Source organism: Mus musculus, chromosome 2 (genome assembly GCF_000001635.26).
Source record: "Mus musculus strain C57BL/6J chromosome 2, GRCm38.p6 C57BL/6J".
Taxonomy (NCBI): Eukaryota; Metazoa; Chordata; class Mammalia; order Rodentia; family Muridae; genus Mus; species Mus musculus.
The window spans coordinates 132261559-132274078 of NC_000068.7; the positions used below are offsets into that span (position 1 = coordinate 132261559).

The following is a 12520-nucleotide window of genomic DNA, read 5'->3' on the forward strand; positions in this document are numbered from 1 at the left end:
TCTAGCCATGTATTCTGGTCTCAAACTTGCTCCAAGGAACTTGACGCCCTTAATTATCAGAAAATAGTCACATGATATTATCACCACCCTTCACCTCTATCCTTTTTCTTTTCCTTTCCTACATAGTGATAGGGTGTTGAAAGGGTGGAAGAAGAGGGTGGAGAAGGGTAGAAGAAAGAAAAAAGCCCACAAAGTAGCCAAAGTCTGGCTTCAAAAGGTATTTATTTCTAACAGAACAAAGCAAAAACCCAAACCCAACAAAACCAGCAAACACCAGTAGAGGAACAAGAGCACCCAAGCATTTGTGCAAAGCTGTTAAATAGCAAATAAAATGCAAAGACCAGAGGGCTGAAGTTTGTCTAAGTATTTTGCTGTTAATTTGAAACATCATAACAAGAATTTGAGAATGTAAGTCTTTTTCAGAACTCTTCCTATTTTCTGAAAACTCACAGCTCTGGTCAAAATCTCTAAAAGGAACCTGACCCTTGGTGTGGAAGACTTCTTTGAGATTGCAATCTGGCTAAGGACTGGGAGCCCTGTTTTGCATGAGAACAATGCTGGAACAGCACCCATAATACTGAATTCAGGCAGCATATGTGAACATTGGTTACAGCGTGGTAACAAACGTCTGAGTTCTAATTCTTACTCGTACCCTTGTAGCTGCTGGCTAAATGCTTAAACTAGGTCAGGAATAGAGGGAGGGGCTCCATAGGAAACATTCCTTTCAGCCCAAAGGTTTTCAAAGAATTAGATGTGGGTGTTAACTTACTCACAGAAGTTGTGGTTAACAAGAGCCAAACCTGAGGGTTTTTTTTTTTTTTTGAACGATTTATTTTTATACATGAGTACACTGTAGCTGACTTCTGATACACCAGAAGAGGGCGTAAGATCTCATTACGGGTGGTTGTGAGTCACCATGTGGTTGCTGGGATTTGAACTCAGGACCTTTGGAAGAGCAGTCAGTGTTCTTACCCACTGAACCATCTCGCTAGCCCATAGGTCCTGAGTTCTACCTTCAGCACAAAACAAGACAAAAACTTAAGACAAGCAATATCTTGGATGATGTTACTTGCAGATATCATATCCATTTCTAAGTGTTTTTTGTTGTGGTTGTTTGTTTTTTGATACAGGGTCTCAGTAGCAGTGGAACAGGTTACATAGATCAGATCCACTTGCCTTTGTCTCTGGAGTGCTGTGAACAAAAAAGGTGTGTGATTGGGACGAGACTATTTCTGAGTTCGGTGCTTAGACAGAATCAGTGCTCACTAAGTTACCAGCGACCATGGCTTGGCAAGGCAAAGTGAGCTGAAACAGGTTTCACCTCCTGCTATGATGTTCAGAGGTCCACCTGGTCTCTTCGTTTGGACTCCCAAGCTGAGAGCAGCAAGTCTAGGCCGCTACGAGGCGCTGTTGTCCCCCGGTAACAGGTTACCTTCTGGACCCAGCACTCGCGCGCGGGGACTTGCGGTAGGACGCAAGGACCCCATTGGTTCACTCTGCTCTTTTTCTCCCGCCCCCTCTAGGTTTTGTCCAATGAGTGTCTCGAACTCCGCTCACGCCCCCACCCCCGCCAGGCTGCCCCGCCTCCTGGCGTCTGGGGTTCCAGGCGGAGATGGCGGCAGTGCGCGTGCGCGCTGGCTCGCAGCTTCCCGGGAGGAGGAGCGAGCGGCCGCTGGGGAAACAGCGGCTCCGCTCTCCGGGCAAGGGCGGCGGCAGCGGTGCTGGGCGGGGCCGGGCTCGGGGCTAGTGGCGCTGCTGCAGGGGCTGTGCGAGGCACGGTGGGGCTGCGAGGTGCTCGGGCCCGCCGAGAGCCCGTGCTCACTGAGCCGACCCCCGCGGCCACCGTGCTGCTCACTCGGGGTGACGTCGCGCCGGGGTCCCCAGCATGACCGAACTACGGCAGAGGGTTGTCCGCGAGGACGCACCTCCGGAGGACAAGGTAGAGGCATCGTTAAGTGCGGAGGGGCGCGCCGGCAGCCTCGCCCTCTGACCTTTATCGCGGCCCTGGGTACCAGGCCTGGGTTGCGCAGAGGGTCGGCGGGTGTCTTTTGCTTGTGGGGACAGCGGTCTGCGGGCGCGGGGAGTAGCGCGTGAGCTCTGGAGGGTCTTCGCCTTCCCTAGGCCTTCCCGATGTGGACGCTGGACACCCCACAGACCTTGCTTGGGGCCCGGAGAGCGCGATGTAGGCTCACCGCTTGCTTTACAAGTATTGCTGTTGATTGGGGAATGGGGGAGGACTCAGGCCATAGCATTTGTCTCCTGGGAGATTAAAACCTTCTTTTGAACTTGATTAAAACATTAAATCTGTTGGTTCTATCAGAGAGGAGTCTTGATCCACTCCGTGAGAGGGCGGGTTAGTGAGCAGGTGTGTGCTCCCAATGGTGGGTTTGTTTACTGCGCCAAGTGTGGGCATTGATGGGGTAAAGGAGGAAGGTAAGGAGGAGGCCATTTTGGCAGGGACACAGCCAATGTGGGGGCGCTCCTTTGGTTGAAAGTGCGAGGTTTGTGTGAAGTTGAGAAAGGTGGAGGGTGGTTGTTTTACTGTGGACATTGAATGACGGACCGTATTTGTGGTTCGGATCAGTGAGTGATGAGTAGAACCGGCTGAGGTAGCCTGGACCAGAATGATGGAGACTGGTTAAGTCAGAGATTGTCAGCTTGTGACCTGCAGAAGCTCTCGTACGTAGGCCTGCGTGCTGATACGGAAATAAGGGTTCCGTTGAAGGTCTGTTTCTAGCCTGTCTTCAATAAAGGAGGAGGATATGCCGCGTTTCCCCTGATTAATAGTTGACAGAGTTTAGTATCTTTGTTTGCTTGTTCGAGACTGGGTTTCTCTTTGTAGCCCTGGCTGTCCTGGAACTTGATCTGTAGATCAGGCTGGCCTCCATCCCAGAGATCCTTCTGAGTGCTGGGACTAAAGGCACCCCACCCCCCAATGCTGTTTAAGGAAACAGCATCAAGCCTAAGCACCCACGTTTGACATCAGAACTTTTGTTTTAGATAGAATCTCTCTAGGAAGCCCTGCTAGCTAGTTTGGACCTCCTCCACCTCTGCCTATCCTGTGCTGTATAAAGGCACTAGCCCCCTAGCCAGCTTGTACCTTTTTACTGTGTTTGAATTGGTTAGAACATCAGGAAGGAAACAAGCGTAAGCCTTAGGGTCAGTATGCCAACAGTAATTTTACTAGGAAGAATAGTTCAGATGAAAGATAAAGGGTTTAAACAACTCTGTTACAGTTGTAGACAGTGGGTCATCAGAGGAGAACTCTCTTCCTTTGGAGAAGGTCTAGGGCTGAGGTCCAGATTTGAGGAGTACCTTGCAAAGACAATACTTAGAAATCGCTAATCTTCCCCGAGGATAGTGGATTGGCCCTGAAGAAAACTGTGTTCTGAATATTCTTTGGTGGGTTTGAATGCCACCTTGTCTAATTAAGGGTGACTTGAAGGTGTGAGAAGGGGGAGAAGAAAGAAAGAAGGTCTAGCTGGGTCATGCCTGTGGTCCCAGCAGAGGCAGTGGCAGGTGGATCTCTGAATCCTCTAAACCCAGCCTGGTCTACAGAGCAAGTTCCGGGACAGCCAGGGCTACGTAGAGAAACCCAGTCTCAAACAAAACCAACCAACCAGTCGAAGTCTGATAGCTGTTGGAATACATCTTCACACAGGTATTTACTGTAACAATTAGACAAGACAAAACAACTGTGATATTAGTAGGGGCGAGGCAGCTTTTACTCTCCCCACCCAGCTCTTTGGCTCCATTCCCCAAACGTAAAGTGTCAGTTGACTCTTAACATTCACTTCCATATTTTAGGTTGAGGAGCTGTCCAGCCTTAGTAATTACAAGTGCATTTAAACCACGTGTACAGTGAAAGAACCTTGTGGTTGGTTGTGAGGTCTGCTAGGCGTATGCTCCCTAAAACATAACAGTTACGCATTCTGCTTAAAAGATTGTTGTAGGCAATCGGCCCACGCCGAGTAGTGATTACTTACTGTTTCTGAATTGTCGTGCATAGGATTTTTAATAGCATAAATACAAATATTAAAAAATAAGTATTTTTTTAATAAATGAAAAAAATTTAATTTTCTTTCTTTCTTTCTTTCTCTCTTTCTTTCTTTCTTTCTTTCTTTTTTTTTTTTGTTGTTGTTATTTTGAGACAGGGTTTCTCTGTATAGCCCTGGCTGTCCTGGAACTCACTTTGTAGACCAGGGTGGCCTCGAACTCAGAAATCCGCCTGCCTCTGCCTCCCAAGTGCTGGGATTAAAGGCATGTGCCACCACCGCCCGAAAAAATTTTTAAAAGTTATTTAAAAATTAAAAAAAATGTGCTTAGGAAACAGTGAAATGCCTTTTTTTTTTTTGATGAATATATGTAGCAAAAATTTTAAAATCTGAATTCTTTTTTTTTTTTTTTTTTTCCCTTTTTTTTTGAGACAGGGTTTCTCTGTGTAGTCCTGGCTGTCCTGGAACTCACTTTGTAGACCAGGCTGGCCTCGAACTCAGAAATCCACCTGCCCCTGCCTCCCAAGTGCTGGGATTAAAGGCGTGTGCTACCATGCTCAGCTATAAAATCTTTATTCTTTAGAAAGAGGTTTGCTGTAATTTATATTTGCATGTGTATGTGCATGTGTATATGCATGCCCTCGGAGGCCAGAAGAAGGCATTGGATCTGCTGGAGTTCCTCTTTTGGGTGCTTGTGAGCTGCCTGATATGCATACTGGGAACTGACCTCTGCTTCTGTGCAAGAGCAGCAAGCCCTCTCAGCTGTGGACCCAGCTCACCACCCAATTCTTGTGTATTGTTTACTAGGCTGGAGGAAGACTTACTGCCACAATTCTGATTTGCTAATACTGTTGTGTCACAATCCAAGGGCTCAGAGGTGAGGAAGCATACATGACTTTTAGAGAAATGAATTGTGAAATTTGAACTCCGTTACTTCATAGTACAAGAATCCAAAACATTTTTTTCTTTTCTTCTTTTTTTCCTTTTTAAAGATTTATTTATTTATTATTATATAAGTACACGGTAGCTGTCTTCAGACACACCAGAGGAGGGCACAGATCTCATTACAGATGGTTTGAGTCACCATGTGTTTGCTGGGATTTGAACTCTGGACCTCAGGAAGAGCAGTCAGTTCTCTTAGCCACTGAGCCATCTCTCCAGGGCCCTGAAGAACAATTTTCAAGGCAATTCTTCAAAGAACAATTTTGAAAGATTCCTCAAAATGTTATTATAGTTGCTAAAATGTGTTTGCAAATCTGAGTTGTTAATAGACAATCACCACTATGAAAATAATCTGAAGAATGTGTTTGTAAAAGGTCAGGAGGAATTTTGTTATATTTAGCATCTAGAATGGAATTCTCAAAGCTAGTTGCTAATAAAGGCAATGTTCTCTGGGATCTAGAGTCCCAAAGCAGTTGACAAACTAAGACCTTTGGAAGTTAAGCTTTAGGACAGGTCGCTGCTGCCTGACCATGTTTTCCCAGCACAGCCCAGGAAGCTAAAGGATGAAACCTGGACCAAAACACTAAAAACACTCGGACTGGCATTTCAGGAGACTTTTTGTTAGGGACTTAAATGGAAGGTTCTGGATTTTCTGCTGTACTTAGATGCTGATATGGTTTGAAAACATAGCATTAGTTGTTTAAGGGGTTCTATTCTAGATGGATGAAGTTAGTATAGATAGGCAGCAGGTTGTTTGCTATTTATTAACAGGGTTGTGTGCTCTAGGCTGGCCTCAGAGTTGTTATTTAGCTCATGCTGGTCTTGAATTGGAAATCCTCCTGTCTCTGTCTTCCCAGGCTTGTTATTAAAGGTATATGCCAACATGGCTAGAAAGGAGAATTCACATTTTAATTGCAGATAAATCAGAGTGTCTGTGAAATCAGCCTATCACTAGGCTCTGCCATGTTACCAGTGGTGTAAGTCAGTTGTCAAAACCTAAATCCTAAGTGGGAAAATTGAATGTGCTTCATGGATTAGTGTGTGTACAGGTTATGCACTAAGACAGAGCATGGCTGTTGTAAGAACATGTTAGCACTGTTGCTGCTGCTGGTTAAAACAGATTTTAATAAAATTTAAATTAATTTTTTTGTATGTGTTGGTGTTTTTTACTTTGTGGGAGTCTTTTTTCCACCCTTTCCACCCTTTTCTTCCACCTCTTTAACACCCTAACACTAGTTAAGAGAGAAAAAAGGATGTATGTTTGTATGTATGTATATGTAGAACCTGTGTGCCTGGTGCCCATGGAGCCAGAAGAGAGCATTGGATCCTCTGGAAGTAGAATTATTGATGGTTGAGAGCAGCCGTATGTGTGCTAGGAACTGAACCCAGGTCCCTTGCAAGAGCAAGTGCTGTTAGCCACTGAAGAATTCCTCCAGCCCCATGTATTATTTCTTTTTTAAAAAGTTTTCACATAAGGAGTGACTTGGGAATTGAAAAAGCAGAAAGCCTTAACCACGGCTTGTAGACATTATGTAGTGAAATGTGGGGAAAGGTAGGTTTGTCATATATCCTAGCATTTTAGGGTGCTTAACATTTTTTAAATGTTTATTTGTTATTTATTGTCTGAGGTGTGCATTGGCACATGCAGAGGTCAGAAGGTAACTTGCAGAGTGGCTGCTTTTTTCTGCCTGTAAGACCCTGGAGTTTGCAATGAGCTTGGTGGTAAACACCTTTACCCATTGAGCCATCTTGCTGGTATATGTTGGAGAAACAATATTTTATTTTAAAGACTCAGTTACTTCTCAATTTATGACTTCTTGAAATCCATTTTCCCCTACAAAGTTAATTTTATTCAAAATACTTTGCATTTGCATGCATTAGCATATGTCCTTTTTTAAACAATTTTTTATTAGATATTTTCTTTATTTACATTTCAAATGCTATCCTGAAAGTCCCCTATACCCTCCCTAGGCCTTGCTCCCCAACCCACCCACTCCCACTTCTTGGCCCTGGCGTTCCCCTGTACTGAGGCATATAAAGTTTGCAAGACCAAGGGGCCTCTCTTCCCAATGATGGCCGACTAGGCCATCTTCTGCTACATATGCAGCTAGAGGCACGAGCTCTGGGGGTACTGGTTAGTTCATGTTGTTGTTTATGACTTAATACCCTTTAAAAATGTTAGTTTGCTATCTTTGACTCGGGGTCTTACAGGTTGTTGCTTCCTGTAAGAGGTACCACCATCTGCCAAGTTAAGTTTCTTGCCTAAGGTAACATAGTTAGGTGTAGGGCTTGGTAGTGTGAGTCATGTAAATTTTTCCTCTCATGTTGCATAATGTCTTTAAGGATAGAATTAATGCATTAATTTAAAGTCGTTACAGGTTCTTATATTGACATGTTTTGGTTTTAATAATTAGATTTTATCTATCCTTATTTCTTGATATTTTTTTTTCTTTTTTTTCTTTTTGTAAAGACAGAGTTTCACTGTATCCTGGAACTCAGTGTGTAGAGCAAGATGACCTTGAACTCACAGAGATCCTGGGCTTTCTTGAGGACTGGGATTAAGGGCGTGTACCACCACTTGAGGCTCAGTTTTCTTATGTAATTATAAATAAAAAGTTGCAAAAAAATATCTTAAGTATAAGATGTAAAATACAAGTGAGGTCTCAGTGTGTGTGGTGTGATTGGGGGAAGTTTTTTGTTTTTGTTTTTGTTTTTTTTTTTTAAGAGAAAGTAGATTTAACAATTCTTAATCATTGGTTCTCTGATTTATACATTTTGAAGTCCATTCCAGAGAGTAGCCACTAGGCCATCTGTGAGTGGCCCTTTTGGGGCTTGGCCACCACAGAACTTCACTCAGGGCAGTGAGAGTGAGGTTACTAGAGGAAGTGCTGGCCAGGCATGACTAAGCAGCAGAGCTGTCTGTCCCAGCATCCGTCATCAGATTGACACCTCTCAGAACATACTCTGTTTCAGTCTGCAGTGCGCATTGCCTGTGGCTCTAGTATACATAGTGTCTCTGGTTGAGGCTGATGTCAGTATGTATAGGGTCAGATCTATAATTTTATCAGGGTTGTGAGCTCATGCTCACACGCTGGGGGTGGAACCAGGGCCTTGTCCATGCTTGGCAGGTCATCTACCACTCACCTATATCCAGCCTCTTTTTGATTCCCAGTGAGCTGGGGTTGTTTTGTTTTTGTTTTTGTTTTGTTTTGTTTTGTTTTAAAGTTGTTTTTATTTTTAATGGGGTAGGAAGTCATACCTAGGCTCTAATGGTTTCTACTTCAGTCATTCTACACCCCTAACCCTTAAAACAAAAACCTAAAAATTAGTGTGTGAGTGTGTGTGTGAGAGTGTGTGTGTGTGAGAGTGTGTGTGTGAGAGTGTGTGTGTGAGAGAGAGTATGTGTGTGTATTTGTGTGTGTAGAGTGTGTGTGTGTGTGTGTGTGTGTGTGTGTGTGTGTAGGTAAACATGCTATGCTGAGTGTGTGGAGGTTGTGTTCCTGGGTTTGAATTCAGGTCACCGTCTCTCAGCCAAGCCCTTGGTTTTTGGAGACAACGTCTCTCATGTAATTTAAGCTAGCCCTCAACTCTTGATCATTCTGCTTCTGCTTCTTAAGTGCTAAGATCATAGGCCTGTGTCACTGACCCTGGGAGAAACTCATTGAAAATGAATCTTGTGATTCATTTCACAGTTCAAATAATCATTCTTTAGATTGTTTGAAAGCGTCCGCCCAGTATTTCTAGTTTTCACAACTCTCCATTCTCCTGAGGTTGTATAGGCTGATCGAATTCCTTCATATAGCTTGTTTATTTGTACTTGTCCTGTGACAGTTTCTGGTCCTTGAGTGGCCCAAGAGGCTGTGGGGTTAAAAAAGTACAGCCACTCACTCCTCCAGTTTGGGAAAGAGGCTTGGGCTCTTGACTACTAAGTGTGCCAGAGACTTGTTGAATGAATGCTGATTTGTTCCTGGCATTAAGCAGGGTTTCAGCTCTCCAAGGCCTGTTGTCTAGTAGCTGCTTGACTGGGGGAGTAGTGAGGCACCCCACCCCACCGCCCCATTAGCCACCTTCCCTGTGCCAGTCACTGATCTTTGACCTCATGTTTATCCAACAGTAGGGATGGCATTGGGCCCACATGGCTGCCTGTCCTCGGAAAGTTAAATTTTATCAAATTATTATAGGTGGCAGTGCTTGCTGGGTCAGGATTTGGAGGGAAGGGTGCAGTGGGAGGCTCCTTCCTCCTATCTCCCAGAGACACCCTTTCCATGGTGAGCTGATGAGCTCTGGGTGCTGGTATCTGTGGGAAGGCTTGACCTGTCTTGCCCAGATCAGATGTCCTTTTGATTTGGTGTTGTGGAGCCCCCTTTGCAATAGGGTCCCCATAGAGCCATCTTGGACTTTCCTCAAGACTTGGCTGAGAGTTTGAAAAGGTGTTGGTGGTGCACACCTTTAACCCCAGCACTTGGGAGGCAGAGGCAGGTGAATCTCTGTGACTTAGAGTCCAGCCTGGTCTACAGAGACCAGGACAGCCAGGACTATGGAGAGAAACCTTGTCTCGAAACAAACAAACAAACAAACAAACAAACAAACTCACTCTTGGGACCTAGGATTTAACAATTATACTCTTTTTGAGTCTCTGATATTGAAAGATGGCTGTCATGGACTCACCACTGACTCTTACTGCTGTGTCCTCCCATCTGTGTCCTGACTAGTCCTGTGGTTCAACGGTCTGAACGCATTCCCCTGTCTTTTCCTAAGTGCAAGCTTGCTTGTCTCATACCTGAGTTTGCCATGTTCTCTATGCTGACCCTGTTCCTATAGCTTCTTTTCCTCCTCAGCTAGAACCACAGATCCTACAGTTACTTAGGCTTGAAATCTGCTAGCCTTGGGCCCCAATGAATAAGCTTGCTGCCAAGTCTGACAGCCCGATCCCTGCATTCTACAAAAAGACAACCAATTATTGCATGTATGACTTCCAAACATGTAGCATGTGTATATGTGCGCACATACGCGTACACACACACACTAAATAAGTGAATCTAAATTATTAAGAAGATATCTGTTAGTCTTGTAATTCCTTGCTCCTCTCTCTGCCCAGCCCAGGACTCAGGTTTATCTGCTGCCTAGCACATTTCATTTCCCTGAGTTCTGGACTTGATGCTTTCGCTCTTGGGAACTCCTCACATTGAGCCTCCTCTAGCTTCAGGATGGGCTCTCGGCTCCTGCTGTTCTAGCCCATCTGTGCTTTGCGTCTTCTAGCACTTGTGAAGCTACTCTGTGAATTATGGAACAAAGTCATAGACTCCTTTCTGTCTTCTGTGGAGCCTCCTTCTGGATGCCTCCGTGTCATTGATCCTGGGCCTTGGTCCCAGCATTTAGAGCATCTTTTGTTGTCATCCTCTTCCACTTCCACGCCCAGCTAACCCATAGAACTCTTCATAAAAGATGAACCACCTTGCCGTTCACCACACGTACACAGCTCACCTCAGTCCCGCCTACTGTAGAGAATCTGGCAGCACCGTTTCCCAGCATCTGGGGAGAATCTGATATAAAGCACGGTCTTTGCTCTCGGGAGCCAATGTTACTGAGGTTGGGAAGGTCAGTTGGTCTGCCCAGTCTGCGAGACACGAGCAGATGACTCTCCTTCTTGGACTGCCCGCCATCTTGCCTGGGTCCTGGTTTGCAGCTGCTGCCACATCAAAACAGCGCACTAACCTGCTCCAGCCACCATGTTGTTGTTGCTGTTGTTTTTTTAGACTTAAAAACATTACTATTTTTATGTGTGTGTGGCTACGTGAGTTTGTGTGCACCACATATGTGCAGGAGCTTGCAGAGGCCCGAAGGTGTTGGGTCCCCAGGAACTGGGATTACAGGAGATGACGAGCTACCATATAGGTGCTAGGAACCAAAGTAACGTCTGCAAGAGCAGCAGGTACTCCTGGTTACTTAGTTCATCTCCAGTGCCCCTCTCCCACAATTTTAAAAGCTATAGGCTATTGTGTTTTGTGCTGTGCTTTAGTCTGTTAAATTCGTTAAGAATTAAAATTGTTTTAAATGTTTGGCTATTATAACTAGTGCTGTATAAGATAGCTCTAGTTTAAACAAGCAAACAAACAAACACCCCACCAACAAAACACTAAACTCTCCCATTCTTGCCTGATCTCCTTGGAAGATTGTTTTGTTTAGAACTGCTGAGCCAGTAAAGGGTGGCCATTGTTTAAGCCTTTGATACAAGGAGTGCATTTTCTTCTACAGGAAATTGGTAGCCTCCACAGTGTGTTTCTTGATTTTTTTTTCAAGAACTACTACTGTATTATAGCGTGGCAGTGGCAGTGCAGACGTGGGGGTTTGGCCTGCCTGCGTTATTCTGTAGCCCTGTACTGATTTGCCTTACTGTTTCCTCTGAGCAGCAGTGGGAAGGATGTCTGGTGATGGCTGTGTGGCGTTGTCTTTCCTTCTCTGTACGAAGCACACTTCAGAGCAGGCTACCCTGTTTTCCCAGAGAAATGTTTACCTAACTCTGGGTATATATGCAAACAAAGTAGCTAAACAAATCAAACATTTAACTAAGTTCGGAAGTTTATGTTAGGGATGGGGACATCCTTCATAGCCATCAAATTGCTTGCTACATGAGCTGAGGCACTGAGCCTGATATGAGAACCCATCCAAAAAAGCTGGATGTGGTGGCACAGCTTGTAATTTTGGAGGTGTGACAGCAGAGACAGATGACTCTCTGGGGCTTACTTAATGAGGTCCAGGCAAATGACAAGTCTGTCTCAAAAACACAGTGAATTGACTCCTGTGTTGACCTTTGCCCTTTACATAGATACACACACATACAAGCATCCACATTTAACATATCCATGCATGCATGCATATACACATTCATTTTATTATCTTATTTTTTTGTCTTTTTGAAACAGGGTTACTCTGTATAGCCCTGGCTGTCCTGGAACTCGCTCTGTAGACCAGTCTGGTCTTGAACTCACAAGAGATTTGCCTCTTTCTGCCTCCTGAGTGCTGAGATTAAAAGCATGCACCACCATTGCTAATACAAATTGTATTTTTAACATTTATTTATGTATGGGGTTGAGTATACGGTGGTATGTATTTGGTGATAGGATCACTTTCTGAAATTAGTTCTTCCTTTCCATCATGTGGGTTCCAGGGATCCAACTCAGGTTTTCAGGCTTAGAAGCAAACATCTTTATCCGCCAAGTCATCTCCCTGACCCCAGGGGTTGCTAATCATAGAATTTTTGTTCATTGAACACAAAAGCACAGTTGCATATGAATAGGATGCTTTTATTTTTACATAGAATTAAACTTTTTAAAAAAGATTGTTTTATGTAAGTACACCACTGCTGTCTTAAGACACACCAGAAGAGGGTGTCGGATTCCATTACAGTTAGTTGTGAGCCACCATGTGGTTCCTGGGAATTGAACTAAGGTCCTCTGGAAGAGCAGTCAGTGCTCTTAACTGCTGAGCCATCTCTCCAGGCCCAAAAATTAAATCTTAAATATTAATATCGGCAAGCCAGATGTGGTACACACACCTTTAATCTCAGCACTCAGGAGGCAGAG

The 12520-nt window shown here is 44.5% G+C and overlaps 1 protein-coding gene and 1 long non-coding RNA gene across 5 annotated transcripts in view; both read left to right on the forward strand.

The window, feature by feature from the left end:
- Positions 1 to 12520, forward strand: part of Cds2 (CDP-diacylglycerol synthase (phosphatidate cytidylyltransferase) 2) — a 58713-nt gene that overhangs the window by 8221 nt on the left and 37972 nt on the right. For 3 of the 4 annotated variants that reach the window (XR_866210.2, NM_138651.7, NM_001291040.1), the window contains exon 1: positions 1590 to 1939. The exons of the other annotated variant lie outside the window; for it this stretch is intronic. Coding sequence is in view for 2 of the 3 variants with exons in the window: in NM_138651.7 (NP_619592.1) it covers positions 1886 to 1939 (54 nt within the window). In the remaining variant the exon portion in view is untranslated. Of the gene's footprint in view, positions 1 to 1589; positions 1940 to 12520 lie in introns of those variants that run through there. 4 annotated transcript variants of the gene reach the window in all.
- On the forward strand, positions 1946 to 7546 carry Gm46766. The gene is made up of 2 exons (XR_001783482.2): positions 1946 to 2182; positions 4803 to 7546. It is a non-coding gene; the product is annotated as a predicted gene, 46766 (long non-coding RNA).